Below are 27,296 nucleotides of genomic sequence, written 5' to 3'. Positions count from 1 at the left end.
GCTTTACTGATAGAAAGCGGTTGGAGAGGAACGATGTTAGCCAGCGTACGAATAAATCAGACGCTCCCAGGCGTCTTAACTTTGCTAAGCAGATGATGGTTGACACGATCAAAAGCGGCTTTAATATCAGTGTAAACAGTATCCACTTGAACTCCTTTTTCAATGTTCCGGATGCAGAATGAAATGAATTCGACCAAATTTGTGTTAATTGAACGACCAGGATAGAATCTCGGCTGCTGATCAGCCGAGATGTAACAAGTAACATTACGCTGTCTGTAACACATCAGATATCAGTATTTCAAATACTTTAGAACCAGCGCAAAGTGAGGTGATTCCTCGGTAATTTGAAACATCATTTTTGTTTCCTTTCTTATACACGGGGAAAACGAATGACTTCTTCCAAACTGCAGGAAACGTTTCCTCACAAAGAGATCGATTGATTATTTTGCGTAGTGGATACACGAGTGGAATTGCACATTTTTTCAACATGAGAGCGGGAATGCCATCCGGCCCAGGAGTTGCAGACGGCTTCAACTTATTTAAAGCATTCATGACTTCGTTCTCGGAGAAACTAAAAATGTTGATACAGCAGAGGTTCTCTGGGACAAGCTTGATAGCATCTTCAATCTCCTCAGTTGATACGTCACTGTCAGTAAAAACACTTGAGAACTGTTGAGCAAATAAACCGCAAGTATCTTCGAGACCGCTAGATGGTTGCTCACCAAGAAACATTTTAGCTGGAAGACCACTCTCCTTACGTTTCTCGTTTACGAACGACCAGAACTTTTTAGGGTTTTGCCTTAAGTCGTTTTGTTTTCGCTTAACGTACACTGAGTACAGATGACGGTTATAGTTTCTGTACCGCGAACTTGCGCTAGTAAAGTCTAGCTTAGTGCTGGCATTACGACAGCGAGAGTACCTTTTGAATGCATTGGCTCTTTTGCGTTTGAGAACACGGAGGCGGTAGTTGGACCATGGAGGTTTATGCTTCACTTTAGGCTTGGGAATATACGCATTAAACAGAGAAGTCACAGTTTGGTTGAACAAATTCACTGCTTCATTAACGTCTGTCCCATCAAGGAATGACCAGTCAATTCCTTGCAGGGCAAGATTCAGCCCTCGAAAATCTGCGCGATGAAAATCAAATTCTCTCCCATCTGCCAGTTCGCTGAATCTTGCAAGAGATGGACACCGCATATTAACCAGTAACGGAGGATGATGTTCGTCGGCGTTTGTTAAGGGTTCAGCTGCTTCAGCTATATCACAGTAATCTATTGAGCTTCCGTTAGCAAAAACAAGATCCAATGTTCGGCCATAGGCATTGGAAACGTGGTTTATTTGCTCCATGCCCAACACTGTCACTCCATCGACTAATGCTGAGTTAGCTGTAGTATATGCGGAGTATTCAGGATCGACTAGGGTTGCCAAGCGGCCGGTTTTTGGCCGGCCCGACCGGTTTTTCACTTGCAAAGTCGGTGGCCGGTCAATCCTGCAAAAAAGCCGGTTTTCCGACATATGCAGCCGGATTTGTACTTTTAACCTGATTTTTTAAATTTTCGGATAAATTTATTAGCAATCCAGAGCAGTGAATCATTGCAGACAGCCAGTTTTGCAGTGACAGTACTTTGCTGCTTGCGGTTATATACATTAAATTGTCCACTAGCGCCAGAAGCAAGTAGATGTAACTCTAAAACTAGCTATTTTCAATAATCCATTCAATGTTCGTTGTGGTTGCGACTGCCACAACTGACTACTCACATAATATGTTATCAACGCACATTACACATTCCACGCAAAGCGTATAATATGCTACACCCCCCCTATGGCATTTTTTGAAGGCAGGACCGACCGGCCGGTTTTTGTAATTTTTAGACTTGGCAACCCTAGGATCGACATACAATTTTCCATTATGAGCACGTTTCCACAAGGCTCGGTTAATTAAAGTCGCCAAAGATAAGATGAAAATCATGCGGTTGTAGATTTTCAGACACTGCTAATGCGGAATTGATATGCTTTTCAATCGCAATGACGGAGCTCGAGACATCAGGAGGAAGATACACGGCGCCAAGGCGGATGGTTCGACAACCTGCAGCAATATCAACCCACAACTGTTCTATCTCACATTCCACATTACTAGAAGTTCTTGAAGAACTGATACGGTTGGAAACGGCAATCAGTACACCACCACCTCTCTTTTTTCCAGTACTTTCCGCATCACGATCGTTGCGATAGACGTTGTAGCTGGTTCTAAACAACTGCGGCGAGCAAATCTGGTCATTCAGCCAAGCTTCGGTGAGGATAATAACATCGAATTCGGTGTCGCAAACCGAAACAAAAAAGTCATCAACTTTCGTTCGAAGTCCTCTGATGTTTTGGTAAAAAATGCTGATTCCGGTGGCGTCTTCGTTTTGCAATACGGGGGTACATGAGTGCGGTGCAGCATCGAATGCAACTGCATCATTAATCCTACAAAACGGTGAGAAATATCTAATTCGTTCTTCGGAACTCGTCGATGTTGGTTGCTATGTCGAGTAGTCAATCCTCTGTCGGGCACGTTTCAAGTTCTTCATGTTGAGCGGGCAATCAATACTCCAAGCAGCATGGCAGATATCAACAAGGTTATTATCAGGAGCGTTTCGTCGTTTATTAAGCTGGTCACAATTAACGCACTTCACAAAATCAGCCGAACATTCCTTGGCATCGTGGGGTCCAGCACACTTGGGACAGCAAAGGGGTTTGCTACATGCGGATGCTTTATGGCCGTATTCCGAACAGTTGAAACATCGGAAGGCTGTTATCGCTTCGACAACCTTGCACAGCTCCCAGCCGATAAGAACACGCTTCATCTTCATCAGCATATCGAAAGTGCACGGATCGGTTTCCAAAATCACCGACATAGGAGCAGAGGAAAGCGTTGCATTTTTCGAGAATCGAACAAATTTTAAAATTGCAGAATCGGGAATTTTGTTTTGCTTTCGCAGTTTATCGAGAAGATCGATATGAATGAAACTTCATATCATCACAGAAGCCAGAAATTTTCACACGCGGTTTAAGAGCCTTTTGTATTTCGATCCCGTACTTATCAGCCAGTTTTCCGCTAGCAACACAACGCATTTTTTCAGCATCAGCAAACGTGTCACAACGGATGACTACCTCACCATTATCACGGCATCGTATATCCTTAACAGCAAACTGAGCAGGGTTCAGTGTCTGGCGAATATCTTGCTTGGTAGTCTCAGACGTTTGCACTATTTTCGATTTGAAGAACACGGTTTGCTCCCTTCGTTTTAAGATGTTCGATTTTGGTCTAGGAGATTTATCTACGTTGCACGATTGCGGGTTATCGCTTGGCAATTCTCCGCCAGGTGAGATTTTCCTTCGTTTACCCGATCTTAGAACACCACCTTCATCCGCCTGAGAAGCACCCGTCGGCATATTCATATTTTGGCCAGCAGCACGAACATCAGGATTTTTGCGCTTAAAACTTGGCGCAGCGACACTAGCGTAAGTAGTAGTATTCATCGAACTTCGTGGTAGTTCTGGAGCGCATTATTCAACCATTTACCATCCACGCGCAGCGCTTAAGAGTGGGATAAAAGGTAGTAACCGAGCCTGCTTTGAAAGGTTATGTGCTAGTGCCAGTATCTCAGACCATAGCGTAGGATGGTCGGCCTTCCAGCCGAACATCCAAAGTAACGTGGGCGACGGCGGTTTACAGGTCGGATAGGAAGTGACGGTTACGAACGAGGAACTCATTGAGATCGCTAAATCCCTAAAGGTGAGCAAGGCACCGGGGCCAGACAGTATCCCGAATATGGCCATTAAAGCGACTATTCTAGAGGCTCCCGAATTATTCGGGGAAGTAATGAGTAGATGCCTGGAAGATGGCCACTTCCCGAACAGATGGAAGCGACAGAACCTGGTCCTATTGCCGAAACCGGGAAAACCGCGAGGTGTCCCCTCGTCATATAGGCTGATCTGTCTGCTCGATACTGCCGGCAAGGTGCTGGAGAGGGTTATCCTTAACAGACTCGTACAGTACACAGAGGGTACAAACGGTCTGTCAAGGAACCAATTCGGCTTCCGAAAAGGCAAATCTACGGTGGATGCCATCTTGTCTGTCACTAAAACAGCCGAGGTGGCAATCCAGCCCAAGAGGGCAGGTATCCGTTATTGCGCAGTTGTCACGCTCGACGTGAGAAATGCGTTTAGTAGCTCTTGCTGGGACTCCATAGCCAACTCGCTTCGGAACGTCCAAGTGTCGGTGTCGCTGTACAGAATTCTGGAAAATTATTTCCAGAATCGTGTGCTATGCTACAACACGGAGGAGGGTCAGAAGTGGGTTCCAATCACCCCAGGGGTTCCGCAAGGTTCCATAACGGGCCCGGTGTTGTGGAACGTCATGTATGACGAGGTGTTGAAGCTCAAGTTCCCGGTAGGGGTGGTGATTGTCGGCTTTGCGGACGATATCACCTTGGAAGTCTACGGTGAATCTATCAGAGAGGTTGAGTTGACGGCTGCTCACTCTATAAGCATTGTCGAAGACTGGATGCGCTCTAGGAAACTGGAGGTAGCGCATCACAAAATGGAGGTTATCGTGGTGAACAACGATAACGATAACAGTGTCGGGGATTGCACTATTTCGTCAATGCGTTCCTTAAAACTCTTGGGAGTCATGGTCGACGACAAGCTCAAGTTCGGGAGCCACGTCGACTATGCATGCAAGAAGGCTTCCACAGCTATTTCGGCATTGTTTCGTATGATGTCTAATAGCTCTGCGGTATATGGCAGCAAGCGAAGGCTATTAGCCAATGTGGTCCAGTCCATACTCAGGTATGGCGGGCCGGTGTGGTCATCAGCGTTAGGATTCAAAAGCTACTTAGGTAAGCTGGATAGTACCTATCGTCTCATGTGCCTAAGAGTGGCGAGTGCGTATCGCACAGTTTCATATGACGCAATCTGCGTCTTAGCGGGTATGATGCCTATTGGCATCATCATCAGTGAGGACGTAGAGTGCTTCAACCAACGTGGAACTAGAGGCATACGGAGTACCACAAGATCGGCCTCGATGACCACATGGCAGCGGGCATGGTCTGATTCCACAAAGGGCCAGTGGACACACCGACTTTTTCCGGAAGTATCCGGGTGGGTCGACAGGCGCCACGGCGAAGTCAACTTCCACCTGACACAGACCTGACCCTGCTGTCAGGGCATGGTTGTTTTAGACAGTATCTGCACAAGTTCGGGCATGCGGAGTCCCCCGCGTGTCCCGAATGCGTGGTTGTAGAAGAAACTGCAAAACATGTTTTCTTTATATGCCCTCGTTTCGTGGACGCGAGAAGCAACATGCAGGCAGTAAGCGGACAGGACACTACTCCGGACAACTTAGTCCAAAGGATGTGTCCTAGCTCGGACGTCTGGGGAGCGGTCAATGCGGCTGCTACCCAGATTGTACTTGAGCTACAAAATCGCTGGAGAGCCGATCAACGGCGAATAAGCAGCCTAACTACCATAGTCCAGTCGTTATCTGAGAGGGTGCGTTAAGCACAATAACCCCTTCCTGAAGTAATACCGATAAGGTGGTGCCAGGGGGGATTGAGGCTGGAGACTCGGGTAGGGTTTTAGTGGGTCTGGGCCCTCACGCCCCATTAGGGGGGTCGGGAAACCAAACCCCACTCCCTGAGTTGTCTTTTCAGGTGTCTGATAGTACCGTATCTTTTAAGGTGCTGAGCAGATTCCGATCCTGATTAACCCACCATTATTTCGGAATTGGATGGATTAGTTTTATTTATGAAATGGTTTAAACTAATCGTTGGGTTATTGCCTATTGCTTCATTTCATCTGCAAAAGAAATTTTAATCACTCACCTGTCCATTTCCTTAAGATATAAACAAATATATTTATTTTTACTTTTCTATTTGGTTTCAGATATGGCTTTTGGGGGCTCCTTTCGTTGGTGCAACAGTAATATTTGGACAATTAGTTCCGCAGACGGCTTTTGGGTCATTAACACTTATTGGTGGTATCATAGCAGGAAGTATAAATAGCCCGCGAACACACATAAGTACTAAGAGAATAGCAGCTCTACCCGAGACAATCACCAAACCAAATGAGTGGCAAACGAAACCTGTGCAGAATTCTGTGTTGAAATATTAATAAGAAAATTTTTATAAAGTATTTAAGATAGACAGTATTGTAGGTTCCATATTGGCCAAATTTGATTATCCATCGAAATAAATCCTGCGAGAATAACCAGAATTACATCCTACATTCGAACGTAAATTAGCCAAAAAATAATAAACTGTTTCCATTACCAAACTCACTTAAGAAAGCAAATGGGTCAGTGATTTCTGCACTTAAGGGGAAACCGAAAGTGACTAACGTTTTTGTTTTAGTGCGTCAAACACTGTACTGTACATCTCATGATTTCGTTAAAAAGCTAATCGTTTATTTAAATATTGCATTAATATTGGTAACATACGTCAAATAATGGAGCTTGTAAACATAAACACAGCTGATCCACAGCAAACTGCCGACTACGAATATTCCGAAACATGGTTTGTTTTCTTTATCATGGCCGATTCATTTAAGGTTTGCAGCCGCAACTGAATAATGCATAGGATCAATAGGGTGGTAAATTAATCAGTTTGCATTGAGGGTCAGTTTTTGATTCTTGAACAGCTTTTCGTTAGTTTACTTCACTCTAAGCTTATTGATGTAGCTGTCGTGACCATCTTCCGGACGCCGTGCGCTGAAGACCAAAACTCGAACCCACCGATCGTCTGTACATCCATCCAAAAACTGAGCTTTAACTTCAGAGCAACTCGGTTCACCCAGCTCTCTTTGTTTTGTGGCTTCACTTCGCACCGAGAATACAACCACACAAACATACATTCAGTCCAACTTCGTCTTATCGAACAGTTTCGATTCCGAATCTACGCAACGCAACTTTCTCGTTTTCTCGCTTGTTCTCAGATATTTAGCAAACCCCGAATGCAAACACATATACATATTGAGCAACATGCTTGCAGATCTAATACGAAGCTGCTCATGCTCATGTTATGTACTACTCAAAGCAGAAGTGCCGTTACTTTGTACTTTACAGTTACACCAAAATATATAACTTTGATTTTTATTCTAGGTATCTGGCATATTCTCTACATTCACCCGCTCCTCTACTCTACAGGTATATGTAGTACGAAAACATGTTGGTAAATCTTGAAAGTTCTTTTCTGTCTTTGCTTCATTCCCTTTTAAAAAAAATTGATATGGTTCATTGGAATCATGTGGTAACGTGAACTGAAACCCCGTTGGAATCAAAATATTTTATTTGATTGAAACGAACTGACAAACTGCTCAGTCTTGCCCACACTTTGGCGTGTTCTCTTACGAAAAAGCTCTGATAGTATTATTGATTGGCTATTCCTTCCAGCTCGAGCTTCAAGAGTCCTACAACTATGTCACGATTAGTTATAAATTCAAATCTCGCTTTAGGTTTGTACTTTCAGGATAAACCACTAATTGCATTATAGCAGAATTCACAAGGGTAGTTATCAACAAGTGAGATAACAACAATTCGATTACAGTAGCAAATTTCTTTCTCTAATGCAGATTCAATTGCAAAACTTCGGTATCACATTAGCCGCTTTTTTGGCACTTGAGGTACTCGTAATGTACCAATGCGAATCAGCCGATTCCTATACCTTATCCCTTGATGAAACGTTGAAATAGAAGTGTCAAATCCTGTATTGCAGTATAACGAAATAGATAAACGTTTCATACTTTTATTTCAATACTTCACGAAACCCGCCTCCATATCGATAATTCACAATTTTAAATTATTATTAGTACCATTATCATCATCATGATCATTACCATCATCACAAGGGATAAATCCCGGTGCAGTGGTTAGCATTCACGCCTTTGACGCCGAAGATCCGGGTTCAAATCCCAACCCCGCAGATGACCCAAGTTGTTAAAGTGACTATAATCAAACAACAAACCATCAGCACGGTTATTACCACTCAATAACAATCATCGTAAACACTATCATCAACTTCATGATCGTTACTGCTATCATGATCAATACCATGATCATTGCCATCAATACTATCGTTATCATGATCATAACAATCATGATCATTCTCATTTTCATCGTGATCATTACCATTATCATAATTATTATTACCATCCACATCATGATCGTTACCACCATTACGACCATTACCAACATCATGATCAATACCATCGTGATGACCATCATTACAAATATCGTGATCGTCACCGACAGCATGATCGATCGTTCTCATAATTTTAACTACCATACTCAAGATCATTACTCTTGTTATCATGATCAACCATCATTTTAATCCTTACCAACTTCATCACGATCATTGCCATCTACATCATGATCATTATCATCACGATTATTACCACTATCAACTACAATCACCATGATCCGTACCATCAGCACCATAATGGTTCATCATATTCATAATCATTAACATTAACAGCATAATCATTGCCATCATGGTCATTATCATTTTCATCATGATCATAACTATCACTATTTTCATCGTCACCATGAACGTTACCATAATTTTCATGATCATTACTACCATAATGATCATTAGTAACATGACGATCATTACTATCATGATCATCACCATCATGGTCGTTACCATAGCATGATCACTGCTTACATCATGATCAATACCATCATGATCATCATTGCAATCATCCCGTGGTAACACTACCTTTTGGTATCTGGGTTTCATTTCCGGTGGCGATGCTGACCGGGATCCACTTGCGGTCAGGTCGGCGACGTTGGAACGGGGTTCGACGGCTAACCTCCGGCGTTTCGACTGCGGGCTCACTCAGGACTTTTGTCAAGCGCGATGGCAGGGACGCTCTCTCAGCTTCGGGGTTGACGATCGTGGTGGCAGCGGCGGACGTGAGGACCAAATTCGGTACACTCAGGTACAGCTCCGGATCACGTTGGTGATGGCAGATAATCGGGGTAAATACAGGATAAGCACGGGGTCCTAAGAGCGAGAGGGTTTTTTAGCATCCGGTTCGAGGCGGTCGAGGTCGGGACTATGGTAGAAGAATCTGATACCTGTTGTTTGCTTTGTTATACACGTCTTTCCTTTCCTCCTTCAAACTTTCTGTAATTTCTGTTTTTCACTCCTATCTTCCTTCTAATTTGTGTATTTTAACAAAATGAAACTTCTGGTCTAATTTCTTCTGTCTGTTTGAATTTGTGCACGTTGACGGTTTAACTTCAGACAAGGTAATGGCTTCGATTAGCTTTTGTCCAACGACCTATGACCTTTCTTCGCGCCAAGAACCCTTTTCTCTCTCTCTGGCTGATCGTTTTCCTGTCATGCTCAGTCCACGCTAGCTCGACTCCGTTTTTTCGCCCCCTGGTGGTGGGTGGGTGGAAACCGTTGACGCGTGGCTGCGTACGTCGCCGGGGAAAGCTGTTCGCAATAGAGTATTTCAAATATATTCTTGACGTTCATTAAATATTCATTAAATATTATACCCGCGCGATAGTCTACTAAATCTTGGGCGGAGACTAGACCGACGTCTACATGATCGTTACTATCATCATAATCATCATCATCATCAGCATGATCATTGCCATCATGTCCATTTTTTTTTTTTTTTGTATGCCAGAAGGGCATTGGGTTAAAAGGCCACTGCGACAGTCTTAATGATCGTCTTTTGTGGCAGGCCCCGATTGCTGTACAATTACAATGTTCATGATCAATATTTTCGTTATCATGATCATAACTATCATTATAATCTTCACCATGATCATTGCCATTTACATCATGATCATTACCACCATGACAAATGAACAAAATTTCCCACAAATCCGCAGACAAGCTATTTGCACTCATAAGTTTTCTTTCAGTGTCCTTTCCAAAGGAATAAAATGCCACAGCCCCAGAGACAGGCATACAAACTGTTTTAACTAAGATGGACACAAACTATTCTGACACTCACAAGCGTTCTTTCGGGGTTCTTCCCAAAGAAACAAAACAAAAATACATTTTCGTTCTTTTCCGAACGTCCCGCAAATTCGTATGCAAATGGATTAACAATTTGGACACCCACAAGCGTTCTTCCGACATTCTTCTCAGGAGAACCAACGCACACAGGCGAATCAATTTATTTGACGATTACAATCGGCTTTTCGGTGCCTTTCTCAGACGAGCAAAACAAAACACATTTTTGGCTGTTCACAAACACCACGTACGCAAGCGAATCAACTCTTTTGACGCTCACAGGCCTTCTTTCAGTGTCCTTCTCAGAGGAACAAGCACGCACACAAGCGGCTCAATTCGCTATGACGGCGCCGCAGTGGAGACACCTTCATTAGTTTCGAGTATGCGTGAAGCAGAATAGCGATTTGTTAATGAGTGCAAAAGACAGAAACATGTCGGAAATAATTTTCACGCATTCAACTACGGGCAGTTCTGTAAGTGTAAAAGAGGTCGTGCGGTGCCGTCATAGCGAATTATGTGACGCTCACAGGCGTTCTATCGATGTCCTTCGCAGAGGAACAAGCATGCACATTATCCAGTGAAAAGTGTAGCACCAAACGGTGTACCTACACCACAAAAACGTAAACGACATTAGATACCGTGTTTCTGTTTTTGTTCGATATTTGCGTTTCGATATTTTTCTCGTTTTGTACGTGTTCCTTGACATTAGGGAATCAGAATATATACCGTTCTGATTCAAACTTAGAACAGTCTCAAACTTCGAACACTTCAGAATAAAATGCTCGTTAGTATCGCTAATATTATAAAATATTATGTTTATTGTACACCACCGTGTTCGTTAGAATGTCCTCTATCCGGTGAGGTATGACATTGAACTGTAGGACTCTTTGTAAGAAATCAGGAGGCGTTGGAAAAAAGTGAGAACTCAGATGTTAGCTTCGTTCGCATACTCTTAGCGTTTCGTGCAAAAGTAGCTGTTTTTTTCGTTTGCATTATTTTACCAATTTTAGAACATTTACCTTCCCACTGCGCGATTATTAGGTAAGTGCAAGATATATATGTACTAAAGCATAGTAAAAATACAATATTTCATGCATTATTTCAAAGATATCAGATAAATAAAAAGTGTTCGAAGTTTGAATCACGTTTTGAGGTGTGATTCAAACTTCGAACACCCACGAATAATATCCGGTTTTTTCGGGTTTTCCTTCGGGAAAATTAATTGTCTGCATTGATAAAGCTGTAGAAAGTAAACTTCCTTTAGATGTGGCTCATGGAGTTCGTAAATATTAGCAATTGACTTCAGAAATAAGGATTGAAACTAATTATTGTGTGAAAGATTTAAATCACACTGTTAGGTGGATTTAAAAGGACAGTGTTTAGAAAAAGAATGTAATTTCACTTATTTAAGTTGAATGACACTAAAAACATTAATACTTTTCAAAGAAATACAAGTATTCGATGTCTGAGACTGAAATATTCGAGCTTTGAATGTCGACCATGAAAGTGTTCGAAGTTTGAATCAAAACCGAACAGCAGTGTTTTAGTGTTTTTCATTATAAAATAACATTTTATCCTCAGTTTTGAAATTTTCCCATGAAAATAAATAAATTGTCATGCTGTTGAACCATTCATAGGGGTATAATAAAGATGTTTTCGAGCATTTTACTTTGAAGAAAGTTTCAGCATTGCTTAAGTGTTCGAAGTTTGAATCAGAACGGTATATTAGCTGGGGGACAAAAAGGCTGGTGGCATCGAGCAAGATCGGGTACTGTTCAGTTCGCGAAGCTTCCTGAAAAATCATGTAACTCATATTGCGCAGAAAAGCACATGATCCGAACATTCTAGAACGGACGCGCGGTATTTTTCCATAATGAGCGTGATCATGCCATCGTCCATTCATCACGCTTGCAATGTGCGAGCCACACACGCACACTGTTACAACGCCATACCGCAGCACCAATCAGCACGCAGCATGAGGAGCCTGCCGCATGGGAGACTACAAGCACCTATATAAGAAGCGGAACCTCTGTGTCACGATTCATTCAGTTTTTTCCGATCATCGATTCAGATTGAGGATTCAGTTTTTTTCAATCAGCCATTCAGTCTTTTCCGATCATTGAGTTCGCCGATTCAAACCGCGGAAAGTTTTTGTTTCAAACGCAGTAGTTTTTATTTAAACCGATAAAGTATACCTATAAAATGTCTGCATAATATAGTCAATAAGTGCTTCGTATCCATCGTTCGCTACCTTCCGACAAGTTTGAAGAATAGTGTCCTGACGCGTAGTGAAGTGTGAGGGTGAAATCCATCGTCCATCCACTCGGGCAGCATTCATCATACAGCCCACTCAGTTACTTTTCCTATCCCAATCAAAACAGGAACTCAACTAGTATAGTATAAAGGAAATGCCGAAAACTTTGAAAAGCCAAAGTTGTAAACGAGGCGAGCTGAATGTCATTTAACAAATAAAGCCATAATGGTGGAAGGCCTAACTATTACAAACACGGGTTATGTGTTATGCCATTACGGCACGTAAAAAGCTGGATAGGCCGAATGGCCTAAACACAGATGGCCGAAATGACAAATGGCATAATATATCTAATGGCCGAATCACGAATGGCGGAATCACAAAAGGCCGAACGTCATATTCGGCCGAAAATATTCACGGCCTTCAACCTGCAAAAACGTAGGGTACATGCTGTCGTTATTCGCTGTCGCTCGTTCGGACTTAACTAAGGGATAATCCCTACTGGTCAGTAAACCTAGGAAAATGCATGCACCTAAATAGAAGTGGTTTCTACAGGGATGCTGGAGGTTTACTGATGTTCAAATTTATTTATCACCCCTGCAGTGTGTTGCCGATGCCCTTGCTGATCACCGACTCTGTTAACAAATAAGATCTACAAACTGTTCATTGTTCTACAAACCTGCAGGAGGCCGACGACTTCGAGGCAAATTTTGCGCCTCTTGGATTTGCAGTGTCAACAAGAACGCTTGAGCAGCGAGCGTACGGACTAGGGTTGTCGGTATTGGGCGCTTTTGGTGAAAACCGGTATTTCGGTATTGGCGTGGAAATGCCGATAATACCGGTACAATACCGGTATTGGCAGATTATTCGGAATCAATAGAAATGTTGATGTTTTCCGGTAAATGTCTTTATTTTTAATCTTTTGCTTCAGTATTGTTGCTTTGCAAAGTCGTATTATTACCTTTGGTAAAACGAATTTTGTTGGCAACGCTTCTAACAATTGAACTTCCGATTTCATCGAAGTCTGACAAACGGCTTTAAGAGCATCAGGAATTTCCCTTTCATTTCTTCAAATTTATGATGGGGAAAACTGCTTTTAACTATTCTCTATAATCCCGGTATTGCAACTTCCAGCACAATGAGTGCTGTGGTCACCTAAAGTCTCTTCACGAATTTTTCCTCTATCTCCAAGCCGGAACCCTTGCATAGCAATCATCATCATCGTGCTAGATACCTTCTCTTCTCTCCCTACTAGCACGGTTGTTACAAAGTTGTTGTGGTAACCGAAATATGACTAATTTCAGTCGTAATCTTGCTTCAACTAAATGGAGCTAAAGTGTGCTACTTGGACTGTTATCAATCCTACTGTTCGTAGAGAAAGACTTGAAAAATACCTTCCTAGTAGATCCTTTGATGCCAAGAATACTCAAAAAACGCGAAGATCCCCACATTCTAATCAGGGCCCGGCATCGTCGAAATAAATACCTGAAGCTTACTTTCTCGTGCCTTCGCTTCGTACATGAAGCGAATTGTTTCATTTGTTGAACATAAGGTTTCAAGCTTCAGTTGAAGTTAGTGACTGTTTCAGATGACGACGACTGGCAGTCAGGCATGATTTGTCGGTGTCGAGTAGGTTAATTAAAATATGCGTTCAATTGTAGGAAATATTACTCAAATTCAATTCAATTGCATTCAAAGTGGTTGGCCTTCTAGTGAATATTTGATAGAAAATACAAATGAAACTTTAAAACCGATCGTCATGGTGAAGTGAAAATCGTTTCATTGACGCTGATTGGAGGCAGTTTTGAAACGAATCGGCACTGCTTTATTTGAAAATGAAGCTTCATTACTTCATTGTTGAGTGACGATATGCTATTGAAAGTGACTTTGCCGGGTCCTGACCTTGTTTCCTAAATTCGTTATTTGAGAGCTTTGAATAATTTGATGGTTTTTAAATTTCAAGTTCAATTTCAAGATACTTTACTGTGCCTTAAACGGGTTCAAGAGCTATAATTATTTGACCCGCAGTTTCACCCTCTTCATTGCTAGTGGTCGAAGAATCTCCTCAGCATTAACACAAAGTTGTTTTTCTATGAGTGTTACAATCTTCTATCAAACTTAGTTTTTCTTCGCAGACTGAGACCAAGGGAAGTGATAGTGGGAAAGATTTGTTTTCGACTTACGGTCGTTATTTTTTCAACGTATTTATTCTCATTTCATTTCATTATTTCAATACTGTAAACAAAAAAAACAATTACTGCATACTTGAATAAAACAAATGACAAATCTCGTTGGGAGGCTATAAATGGCATCGCTAAAAGTATATAAAATTTAAAACATTTTATTTTATAAGGAAGGTAATTCGTTTGACCTTGTGCAAACACGGTTACAATTAATCTAGTAAAGAAACTAGTTCGAAAAAAAATCATTTAGTTGGAAAACTGTAGTGAGTAAGGAATAACCACAATTAAGCAATACCGTCATTCCACGATACTTGCAACACTTTTGAACTTTGTATTGGTTTAACTTTCGAATTGTACTGAGAGAAAAACATCGTAAACGGCAGCTTATTTTGTACATACTGTCTATTAAAGGGTATCCCACATCAAATTGTATCACGGAAGAAACGCTGTAGAAAATTATCTAATTGACCGATCGTTTTCAAACTTTCAGACAATAAAATATAACTCATTAGTAAGCTTTTAGCTTATTTATTTCATTCCACTTCAATACCATAACCGTATGCTCGCGCCTTACGCTTAACTCCACTCAAAAAGTTTTGTGCAACATCTAGTTGCAGCTTCTTTTGTACGGAAACCCACTTTTTCTTCATGTCTTCATGGCCTTAGTTCCGGTGTTCATGTCGTTAGGTACGAAAGTGACCCCGTTGGCTTCATACCACTGCAGGCAGGACATCCTTTGAATAGTGGCATGAATCCAGATCCGGCCAGTAGATCGCAGGGCCCTCGTGTTTCTTCAATAGAGGAAGCAGACGCTTCTGCAAACACTTCTTGTGGTATATCTGCCCGTTTACAGTCCCGGTAGTCACGAGCGGTGCACTTCGTTTGCCACATGATGTATTTCTTGGCCAAATCATGTATTTCTTTGCAAACTATGGAAATATCTGCATCCTTACTTCTTCCAGACCATCAAACTTGTGCTGGATGGTGATGTACAGTAGCCCCGGAGCTGCCAGAAGTTCGTCTTGACGTAAGTCTCATCATCCATGATTTTCGGGAGAAACAATTTTTTTCCAATTTTACAGTGTAAGCAACACACTCTAAACTACTTCTACCCAAATTTCCAAGAGAAAAAACCCAGTGGGTAATTTTGTACAGCTTTTCTTCCGTAATGCAATTTGATGTCCCACTTTACAATAATTATTTATTTTACGAGTGCTGCAAGTCGCGCCATAGTGTAAATAACAACATGAATTCATCAATTCTTCTCCAGATTCAAAACATAAACAAAGCTAAAAATTACTATTTGTTAGCTCGTATGATGTAATCGTGCGCAGGAACTAAATGAAAAAAAATCATGTTAATGCACTGAATACAACTTTGCACACAAATTTTTCTTACTCTGAAACTAAAATTGCGATTGTTTAAAAACAAGCAAAACAATGATATAATGAATTTAACGTAGCTAAACAATAGGTTAACGTTCCTTTTGACGTAGGACTACGTCGTTGTTCACCATACTGGGTAGCACTTTGTTAAAACAAAAATAGAAGTGTAATGTTTGAATGAAAGAATTCAAATGGTAATAACTACTAAACTGCTGAACAAAACTGAACAATTTATATGTCGTTGCAAATTAATCACTAATCACTAATCAAGCAAAAGTAACCAAATTAGGCATGTGGGGGGTTTTGGAGGCAAACATTTATTCTATAGTGAAATGAGACCACTCTCCTCTTAAGGAGGGGGGGGCATACAAATGAAATACGATTATCATCATAACCCGACAACTAATCAAGCAAATGGAACCAAGTTTGGCATGTGGGGGACTTAGGAAGCAGGAATTATTTCTATGATGAATTAGGACCCCTGTCTTCTTTAAGAAGGGGATCCCATACAAATATGCAGTTTACATTAGTCTTTGATCTGATGATCTGTTATAGTCCTACGTCACCCTTTCGTACAACCCTTAGGGCTGTATACCTTGTAGCTTTTAAAACAGCATTGACTACAATTTGTAGTCTACCAATGGCTGAGAATTGACAAAAGCGCGATGCGCAGAAGTGTTGCAAGAAACCCCACCATTGCAAGTAAGCCCGGATGGATGAAGTATGTAATGATTTTAAATCGATCTCAGAGTTCTCGAAAAAACTGCTGCTAAATGCATGTCTGTTTGCTATGTTTTAGCTATGAAAACCTAAAAAGAAGTCAGAAGAGTAAAAAATCATTTGCTACATTTTCGTTTGAATTAATAATTTCTTTATATTGACTGAGATGTTTGTAATTGAATATTTTGGATACAAACACATATTTTTAATAGATTGGTCTATTTTGCTTCAATATCAATTTAGCTGTTCCTGATTCCCGGCCGTTGGGCTCATACGTTGATCTTTCTGCCAAGAACCTGTAGAAGAAAAACAATAGATTACTGGTTCGGACAAAACAAATATAAAAAACGAAATTTAAATTTTACATTTAAATTTAATTTAAACTTAACGGGAGATTAGCAATCATTTCGGAAGCACTCTTTAGGTCCAAAAGCGGAGTTCTGTTTATGGAAATGTATTCACTGCATTCTTTTTGTCAATCTGAACACAGAAAATATATTTTCACGGACAAAATTTCTGTTTCAAACAAAAAAACTGTTTTTGAAATTTGCAGATTCGATGACGACTAATTTCACCTTAAGCTTGCAAAATGTATTTTACGAAGGAATACGAAAACGTGTAACGAAAACTGGTTAGGTTTTATGTGCATGTTACCTAGTCCTTTCTTAAAACTTCAGAGATTCTAATACAGAAAATTTAACTATAGAAAAATGTTATCATTCATTGTCTAATCAAATATTTAGCATTGTGATTGTGCGGTTTACACGAGCTTTATTAACATGTTCTGTCGATAGTGGCGAACCTTAAGGCGAAGGTAGTCGGAGTCCAGTTGCTTTGTTACTGATTTCAACACTTGTTGCCACTATAACGATAGTATTGTTGAGAATAGAGTTGCTAGTAGTAGGTAGTAATCTGTTATGAACAATTATGAAACGTAGAATCGCGTATTTATTTTTGCTGTTAAACTAGATCCGACAGTAATTCTATCACATAAAATGTTGTTCACGGTGAATTTTATTATCAGTGAATTTTATAAATATATTATCGACACTCTACGGCCTTTAATTTAATAGCGAAAATAATTGGTCAATTTCATGTTCAAATGTTTACGTTGGCACCACTCCATATAAACGTCCGTTCCCTTGGCAACGTACAACAACGTCGGTCGCGGATTCGGAATTGCAATCGAAACGAAGGGAAGGTTTTCCTATCAATTCAAGTGAACAATTTGGGCAAAATGATTATAATATCTCTCTAAATAACTGTTCGGGTAGTAAATTAAAGTTTTTTGTGCCTCAAGTTAAGTTTCGCGACTGATTTGACGACTGAAACGACTGAAAAAAAATAATGAAAAACCGACGGCGAAAAAGTGAAAATATAGTGATGAATATTAATTGGTCACTAATCTCAGTACTTAGTGTAATTAATGACCGAAAAAGTAATAGAACTTACAGAATGCAATGTTTAATGCTTCGAGTTGCAAGATCTTATTACGGCTACAAGGTTAGTTGAACTAACTTTATATTTTTGTGATGGTTTCCCGAGTCTATGGGATATGGCATATTGGTACACTGAAGAAGGGAAGGGAAGGGTGATATTCGGTGCCATGCTGACTGGAAGAGGCTGTTAGAGTCAATAGGATTGTAGCAACTGGCCCTGCAATTGTCCTGTACTCTAACAGCTGGCTGCGAAGCCTGACGTATAAAAACAGGTCAAGTTTCGATAACAGAATGTAGCACCTAGGGTTTGCTTTTGCTTTTTGCTGACTGCCATTATTATTTATTATTATTTATTTAAAAAATTCATCTAACCTATTTGTGGTCTTAATGAATAAAATAGTTATAAAGCTGGATGTAAACTATCTACGCCAAAGTCGCTCTTTAAAGGCAGCACTCGTCAAATTGAAATCGAATAGATCCGCAACAGAGTTGAAGCTAGATGACATGAGGCAAATCGGGTCGTGTTGTCCATAGGTGGTATTGCGTTGCGGTATGTGCAGGAAAAGTCGTGGTCTGAGTGATCTGACAGGAGCGTATATATTCAAACACTGCAGTATTTCCGGGGAGTCAATTTCGCTGATTAATACATTTCCGATGAACACAGCTTGGGCAACGAATTTTCTTTGTTCTAGTGTTGGTATACCCAGAAGTTGACAGCGATCACTATAAGGTGGTAGGTGGTAGCTGCAAGGGATCACGCCAAGGAAGGAATCTCAGAGCAAAACGGACGAATTTTCGTTGTACCGATTCTATTCTAGCAACCCAGGTACTCTGGTACGGACACCAAACAACAGAACTGGTTTCGACTTTCGGTCGCTCTAAAGAGTAGTATAACGACTTGAGGCACAACGGATCCCGGAACTCACTGGCTATTTTAAAAATAAAACCAAGCTATCGGTTAGCTTTCGTAATGATTTCACTGTAGTGTACTCTAAACGAAAGCGCATCATCTAGAGAAACTCCTAGGTCACGTACCTGCGTGACTCTACATAGTGGCTGATTGGACATGCTGTATCTGTACATAATGGGCTTTTTTATCCGATGAAAGGAGATGACGCAACACTTTTCGATGCTGACGGTCAGAAAATTTTGCGAACACCAGTTATGAAAACAGTTAACGAGCTGCTGAAGCTCATCGCAATCTAGGCTATTTCGTACGACTTTGAATATTTTACGTCATCTGCATAGAACTTTCGGCAACCATCCGGAAGTAGCAGCGATATATCATGAACAACGTAAAAAGCAGTGGTCCTAAGTTGTTACCTTGCGGTACTCCTGCGGTATTTGTAAACTGTGCTGAAAGTTGCAATCCGGTTTTCACACAAAGAGTGCGGTTCGTCAGGTAAGATTGGAATCATTCCACAAGAGCAGGCAAGATTCCTAGTTTCTTGAGTTTTGCTAGAAGAATTCCATGATCAACTCGGTCGAGAGCCGCTTTCAGATCGGTGTATACCGCATCTATTTGAGCACCAGCACTCATGTTCAGCAAGCAGGTTGAGCAAAAGTTAGAACCCGTGTTGCTCCGACGAGATGTAATGTTTGCAGTTGATGAATAGCTCGTCACTCATAATGATTTCAAAAATCTTCGAGCACGCACAAAGAGATGTAATGCCCCTGTAATTCTGCACATCACGTTGGTCACCTTTTTTGAATGCTGGAAACATAACGGAAAGCTTCCAACTAGTAGGAAATACGCATTGCCGGAGTGATAGATTAAATAGTAGGCATAACGGACGTAAGGGTAAGCGGGGCAAGACCGCCCACTTAAGCAAAACCAACTGTGTAAAAAAAAGTTGTGGCTCAATTTCTAATTTATATGCTTTAAATGAACAATTGATCTATTACCTACATGTAAAAAATAAAAACATAAATATCGGTAATGATTTTATATTTTTTATTACGATTTGGAAACACGTCCAAAAAATAGAGTATTTTTTCCATGCGGGGTGAAACACGCCCACTAACGGGGTAAAACCGCCATAGCGCATAACTTTAACAATATTCAACCGATTTGAACGAAACTGGTGGCATTGGAATCGTGAATTTATCTAATTTAAACACATTGAATTAGTTTACCATCAAACAATACATGGATCCCCGAGATCCGCAATTTCGAAAGAGTGTCCGGCAACCACTCGTATTAGAAGAATATCAGTAATATAGGTACCAACAGTCTTGAAATTGATAGCGTGTAGTTTCCTTAGACAACAAGGTGGATCAAGTTAAGCATCCTGGAGCCAATCTTTAAGGACTAGAGAGGATCTAAGATAAAATATAACAATATGGGTATTAAAGTTCCTGCAATTGATCCGCTGGGTAATTTTTCGACATTTAACGTTGTTCTGATTGATAAACCAGATCCATAATATTTTTACATTGCTAAGAATATTTGCTATTTATTCATAAAAAAATGTTTATTCCATGATATTTGTTCCAAGAGGGAGGAATTATTGAAAAAAGCTATATCCGAGAAAACAAGAAAATGTCCATTGCGCCCGCAGGGAAAATTGGCAATTTAATTTTTTTCAAACAGTCTACCAGCTACAAGCTAAGCACATTTACATTGTTTTATGTAAATCTGAGATTCTTTGATCCAAACTATGCAATTATTTAAAAAATCTCCTTATCGCACTTGCATTTTGCACGACGATCTTGAGCCGTTCGTTGTGGGCGGTTTTACCCCCAAATGACCGATTTACACATTTCACAATTTATTTCAACAAAACTGCATGAACAGTTACCTAATTTAGGTACTGTCGGATGAAGACAGGATCAGAGATGCGATATGGGCTGGATTTACAAAAAGTTTCAACGTTTTGAATAAAATGAACCCTAAGTTCTGCGGGAACAAAGTTATAAAAAACGAAACGATTATAACGAAAAATCTGTTTTTATTTATTTCTCCGATAGTTTATACGATATTGCTGTAAAAGGTATTGTAAAATATTGCGTACGCATTCAGTAATATGACTGTCATCAACATTTAACACCAATTTGAGCAAGGCCCTTCAAGTGGAAGGCGACCTGCGGACCCTACGTAGACTACGTGGCTGGCGAATTGCGGCCATGGACCGAGTAGAATGGAGACGACTTCTTCGTACAGCAGAGGAAACCACGGCCTGGAGCTGATTAAGTAAGTAAGTAAGTTGAGCAAGGCCCTGTAAAACCATGGTGGGCGGTTTTACCCCGGCGGGCGTTGTTACCCCGTTTACCCTTATGAATACAGCAGCACATCTTTTCAGCACACATGATGGAATCCCATCGGGATCAGCAGAACAGGAGGATTTTAACTTATCGATTGCAATTTCAACGTGACGGTGCGTGATTTCAGCTAAATTAAAATTAATAACATTACTAGGTAAGTTACGTAGAGCACCATCGACTTCAGCATTTGAGGCAGTAGTGTTATGGAATGTACGTTGAGTGACTTTAGCATGGGTTTATTCTCTGGCCCCTCCACATCCTTCCTACTGCATTCTGCATTTACTAACAATGAAAGCCTCTTGCCAGTGCAAGTTATAAAAGTGGTACTTGCTTCAGGTGCGAATGAAGCCTCTTGTTCAAGGGCAAATTATAGCTTGTTCCGCTTTCTGGTTCTAGGAACGAGATTGGTAATGCATAAGTAGTAAGGAACACATACATACACACATACACACCCTCACTCTGTGCTGAACTCTGCTTTACCGACCATGAAGCCTTTACCCGGGACTGGTTATAAGAATGATACTTGCTCGAGGTGCGAATGAAGCCTCTTGTCCAAGGACAAATTGTAAATAGTCTCCACACTTCCTGGCTCTAGAGCTAGATTGGTTGAAAAGTAGTAAGAAGCGTAGAGGGAAAACGGGGTAAAAACATACCCGAAACTTTAAGCACGGATAATAAGCAGTTCGCTCACTCTATAGCGATACTGCAATAACAACGAAGTGCGGAACAACACCTGGATAAGATCACAATAGATCAAAATGCTGGTCGTAGTGATAATATCCACACAAAAAAATGGTTCAAAGGTACAAGCACCAGCGAACCACATGCCCTGGCGGGTGGGTTCAAATCCGGTTATTATCTCAGATTATAGCTTGGTCCGACTCATGCAGCTTCCAGCATTGGACAAAATGTAGGAGTCAAAACGACTACTTGTTAAGCGTAGCTACCAATACCCTCCCCCTTCCTCACCTTTCCGCTCTTTCCCCTCCTTCACCATAATTTTTTCATTTCTTTCCCCTACCGTCCCCTCATCAATTGTAGAATCACCGTTTCAATTTCATTCTACTGGGTATATTTATTCTTGATAGATACGTATTTCGCCCACGACTTGCAGGCTTCCTCAGTGTCTGTTTTCGAACTAACTTCAGTCAATAATGGGCGGTTAAGGATGCTTTTGAAAATCTACAGTCAAAGACAGGTCCAAATCGAAGGTACCAGTCCCATCGCTCATAGGAGTGATTAATCAAATAGAAGTTAAGTAGGCGGCAAAACTTGCTCTAACTCTGGAGGCTTTTGTAGCACAGCATAAAGAAGGACGGCGCAAAATCAGGCATTCTCAGGTATCACGCGGGATGACATTCAAAACCATCGTTTTCAAGGTTACCATTTGTAATACTTAAAGAATTTAAGTTATAGATTGCTGCTCTTACAAATAGTCCCATTAAAATACTTGTTGAAATTTTTATGTCAAAATCATATTAGTTTTTGCAAGGAGTTTTGAAAATAAATGGAATTAAATTATTAATAAGGTGTAACAATCTAACAAATTTAAAAAAAATAAATTAAGTAACATACCCCACATCAAAACTGTTTGTCTCCGTGGTTCAAAGTGCTGAGAGCTAGACGATTCTTCTTTTAAAACCGTAGGTGTTTGGTCATTGTTATTTCGACTTCTTCCAGGAATGAGGTTTTTCGTGCTATTCTCAGTAGCAGAACCATTCATTGAAATAGTTTTATGTTTCATTGGGCTTAAAATGTCTACAGTACTCGGCGATGTTCTTATCGGAGATGGCGTTTGCTTTGATTCAGTAGTATCCGATAGTGGGGGTGATCTTTTAGTGCTCCTGTTGACTTCATTTCTATCATAGTCACCGTGCATATCTCTTTCGGCATCGATATTCCCTGGTGTGGATTTTCCGTTATTTATCCACCTTTCTTCTTTATTCACGTTATAACCTTCGTAAGGAATAAATCCATTCGCTGTAATGTAAGGTGTCGAAGCAGATGAGTACTCCGAATAATATCCGCTAACACCTTGCAGTCTACTATATTGGTGAAATAAATTATCTGACACGGAGTAGAAATTCGATGAGTGAGCTGGTGGGGTCATATACATGTTATCCGTTGATACATATGCTGATGTGGGGTACATTGGATTGAGGTTGGAATAGGCAGCGGCTACGGCTGCTGCTGGATCATTTATGTAATCTACCATATGAACAGGAGACGTGACCTGTACGAAATAGAGAGATATCATATATAGAGTTCAATAACGTATTTATTATATGTCACCTGTCCTCCAGAAGATTGCTGTGCTAATTTTCTTTTCGAGCGGCACGTTGACAGAAAATCTCGTAACTGGGTTTTATAACGTCGACTGTAACGTTGCTGAGAAGAAATTGGTGATGTACTTGGAGATCCACTGGGGGTTGCAATAAGTTGATCTGCATCAGTAAAGTAGGTCGATGTTAATCCGGTATCTAAATAGCTAACCTAATGAAATACGCACTATTTTCAAGAGATTGATAAAGTATACTTGACTATATGACTTACTTTAAAGTCCATAGTCCTTTTCCCGAGTAAATCGCGCCCCTCTTCCTCCATTAATTGTCTATGTGTGCATATTACAAAATCAGGTTTTGAATTTTTATATACTAATCTGGAACTTGTCTGTAGCCACTGCCATTCTCCATTCTTTTTTTGGTATCGATATGCAATCATTCCTGACGCTCCTGTTTTCAGCACTGCAATGGAAAAAAAATTATTAGTCGAGATTCAAATTTCATTATGAGAGCAAGAAAACTCTAAAGATGAGCAACACGCGTCATTCTCCACAAACATTTTTTAAAAGGCGATAGATAAGGTTGAAAAAGTATGTGTCTAGTATCCTGCCTATAGTACGTCTACACATTCAAACCATCTGAAAATAACCATTTGAGGTTTAAAACTACAACTTATATTCATAAAAAACGAAAATTCGGAAAAGTTTTTTTTTATTATTATTTAATGTGGTTTTAACCAATAGGTTATTCACCAAGTTCGGAAAAGTGTCTAACAAACTCCATATACAGGGTACATTGCAACACCTTTATTTTCGGTGTTTTCGGTGAGGAAATGAATGTATAAGAAAGGTATTTTTTGTCCGATGGTACTGCAGAGATACGACGCTGGTCTAACAAACCAGGTTTCGCATGTTCGGATTTCCACTGGGAGAGTATGTAAGAGTCAATAGGATCATAACATTAGCCCCGCAATCATCCTGTACTCTTTCAGTCGGCTGAGAAGTCTGCGAAGTTACGATTGATTACGAAATGATGACATTTATTAGCCCTTTCATTAAAAATTTCTTGCACAAAACCAAGCCACAACGTGACCTCGCAACAGCTGATTCTAGGGGAAACGGGAGAGCTGTTATCAAAAAGCATTCGAGGACTTAAAAGAAACCGACGAAAACCACATAATGAAAAATGGATATTTTGATGAGAATGATAAAATCATTTTATATACTGATGCGTTGTCGTGGGATTTGGGAGCCGTACTAGTGTAACTAGAGGATATAATCTGGATAAACGTCGAATTATCACTTGCGCATCGAAAAGCTTAACTGCCCAAGCTGCTTCAAGAATTGTTTCTAAAAAGAAGATCAACAATTTGGAAAAGACGATGAACTTCCAAAAAGTGGTCAAATGATTAAATGAATCGACGAATCACAGTTAAATATCAGCGTTTCGAGACGATTTCTATACGTTCAAAATGGTTTATTATTAAAAGGAGAAGAGATTGTTCTCCCATCGAACTTGCGAGGCCGAGCACTACCCTTAGAGCATCGCAGTCATTCAGGTAAGTCCACTATGAAACATTTCCTAAGACAAAGCCAATGGCAAGGTGGTTGGGAATAGATCGTGGATCGAGCATTTACAATTTACGGCAAGTTGCTCGGAATGACAATTGGTTTTCAAAGGAAGCAAGCCACTAGCAATCAAATTGACAGTGCTTCCACAGAATACGTGGTAGGGATGGGAAAACTATCATTAACTATTGATAGTTATTAGTAAGCAATAATATCACTAAGTATCAGTAAGGTTTCGAATTATTGATGTTTACTGACACAGTTTCGTCGTCCTGCTAGAAAAGTCAGTTAGAATAAACTCATCGGTTGGTAGTTGCGTACGATAGACGAGGATGACACAATATGTTGTCGTTGTTGTCAGCGGCCTAGAGCCGGGGTGGCTCGTACTGTTTCAAACAGTAGTCACCATTCTACACTCAAAAAAATCAGCACGTCAACTTTACGTGAAAACATTGGTAATTCTCATCCATCACACTTTTCATGTAACACTCACGTGAATTGTTGGTAACTCGCACTCATACTAACCAGTTTACGTGCGATCCCGGTAAGTTGTATCAATTTTTCCATTAACTAGTACATGAAGCTCACGTAAGCTGCTGTACAGAAGTTTACATGATTTTTCACGTGGATGCGACGTGCCGATTTTTTTGAGTGTATTCTATCTTGGGCCACTCGTCGCCAATTTCCCGGTCGTCTCAGAAATTGCAAATCACTTTCGACTTGGTCGAACCATTTCGCACGTTGAGCCCCTCAGTTCCCAGTCACAGTGGGGTGGTTAGAGAAAACTATTTTTGTCACACTGTCATTTGGCCTCCTTACGATGTGCCCGGCCTTCCGAGTCCTACCGACATTTGCCAAATGTACGATGGGATTCTTTCCAAGCAATGCATGTAGCACGTGGTTCATACGCCTCCGCCACTTTCCACTTTCGGTTTGTTCTATGCCAAATATCGTTAGCAATACCTTCCGCTCGAACATGGGTTCAAGTCCATTAAGGACTACTGGTCTAATAAGGGTTTTGTACATGGTCAGCTTTGTACGGCAACGTATGCTTCTTGATGCTAGCGTTTGGCGAATGGCAAAGTAAACCCGATTTCCCGCTTTAATGCACCGCTGAATCTCCATACTAGTGTTGTTGTCCGCACTCACCAGCGATGCCAAATACAGGAACTCATCTACCACTTCTAGTTCATCGCAGGATTGCCACATGTACAGATTATTCTGTGTTTAACAGATATTTGAAAGAAAGAATCTGTATGCATAGAATACAGATTTTTGCCAATTAAACAGATTAAACAGATTTTTGAACTTTTACATGAGAGTGAAAGAAGCGAAAATAATCAGCAAAATGACCCTTCGTCTCTTTCGCTCTCATTGTTTTGCGTTGGATAGATTTCAATTATATGAAAATTGTGAACCTTGCTACAGATAACTGCTTGTTTTATTCAGTTAGTACCATGGCACACCTATGAATGTTTTTTGTAGTTTTTCTCAGCTTTCCAATGGTGGTCTTAAAACGAAAATCGGTTGCTCAAGGCGAAAACAGCAATCTTATATATAAAAATGGATTTCTGTCTGTCTGTCGGGATATTCCTTATAGAATCAAAAACTACTGAACCAATCGGCGTGAAAATTTGCATGTAGAGGTTTTTGGGGCCAGGAAAGGTTTTAGTGATGTTTAGAGACCCCTCCCCCCACTAAGAGAAGGGGCCCAGATAACACAAAATCGTAATAGAAAGTTCACATTAAATCGTTTTCATGTCAATTTCACATTGGAATTGTATAATGATTAGAGTATGTCAAACCGAAGTGAACAATAAGTTGTTTTGCAGTCGTGCGTGTCTTTATATACAATTCATGACTGTGAATTATAAAGCAGTATAGACGATTGCAACATTAAGTTATATGTTAATCATATATTCAGGAGTATTTAGTTGCGTGTTATAAAAACTACGCAATATAGAATTACAAATAGTTGTCAAAATTTTCGCACGTATATCGCCTCCACTTTGGTACATATATGTTCTTATATGGCGTGAAATATAACTTTTTCGTTCAGATATGATTTCGTATATCTCAGTTGCAATTGGTTGCAATTGGTTGCAAATTGTTTACTGGGGGCTCCCATACAAATGAAACACAAACTTCTGCATAAAACTCGAGAACTAATCAAGCAAATAGAACAAAA

At 40.4% G+C, this 27,296-nt stretch overlaps 3 protein-coding genes across 3 annotated transcripts in view; 1 reads left to right on the top strand and 2 right to left on the bottom strand.

Annotated features, from left to right (window-relative positions):
• Positions 1 to 6,156, top strand: part of LOC128735850 (organic cation transporter protein) — a 29,636-nt gene extending 23,480 nt beyond the window's left edge. The window contains exon 10 of the mRNA XM_053830334.1: positions 5,929 to 6,156. Coding sequence (XP_053686309.1) covers positions 5,929 to 6,156 — 228 coding nt within the window. The remainder of the gene's footprint in view (positions 1 to 5,928) is intronic.
• A 1,868-nt stretch (positions 6,157 to 8,024) lies between these two features.
• On the bottom strand, positions 8,025 to 8,476 carry LOC128735849 (uncharacterized). The gene is made up of 2 exons (XM_053830333.1): positions 8,377 to 8,476; positions 8,025 to 8,317 (listed from the first exon to the last, which is right to left on the bottom strand). The coding sequence occupies exons 1-2, from the start codon at positions 8,474 to 8,476 to the stop codon at positions 8,025 to 8,027; spliced, it is 393 nt and encodes a 130-aa protein (XP_053686308.1).
• A 260-nt stretch (positions 8,477 to 8,736) lies between these two features.
• LOC128735848 (aryl hydrocarbon receptor protein 1) overlaps positions 8,737 to 27,296 on the bottom strand; it is a 127,023-nt gene continuing 108,463 nt past the window's right edge. Inside the window, exons 8-11 of the mRNA XM_053830331.1 lie at positions 23,812 to 24,002; positions 23,551 to 23,751; positions 22,834 to 23,491; positions 8,737 to 9,044 (exon numbers count right to left, since the gene is read on the bottom strand). Of these exons, the coding sequence (XP_053686306.1) occupies positions 8,737 to 9,044; positions 22,834 to 23,491; positions 23,551 to 23,751; positions 23,812 to 24,002 (1,358 nt within the window). The remainder of the gene's footprint in view (positions 9,045 to 22,833; positions 23,492 to 23,550; positions 23,752 to 23,811; positions 24,003 to 27,296) is intronic.

Source organism: Sabethes cyaneus, chromosome 2 (genome assembly GCF_943734655.1).
Source record: "Sabethes cyaneus chromosome 2, idSabCyanKW18_F2, whole genome shotgun sequence".
NCBI classification, from domain to species: Eukaryota; Metazoa; Arthropoda; class Insecta; order Diptera; family Culicidae; genus Sabethes; species Sabethes cyaneus.
This window is presented reverse-complemented; position numbering and strand designations above follow the sequence as displayed.

Excerpts from the sequence above, each read along its gene's own strand:
- LOC128735849 (XM_053830333.1), bottom strand. The coding sequence starts at position 8,476 with ATGGTGCTGATGGTACGGATCATGGTGATTGTAGTTGATAGTGGTAAT. Across the intron at positions 8,318-8,376 it reads CAATGATCGTGATGAAGTTG|TTAAAATTATGAGAACGATC; the intron begins GTAAGGATTAAA and ends TGAGTATGGTAG.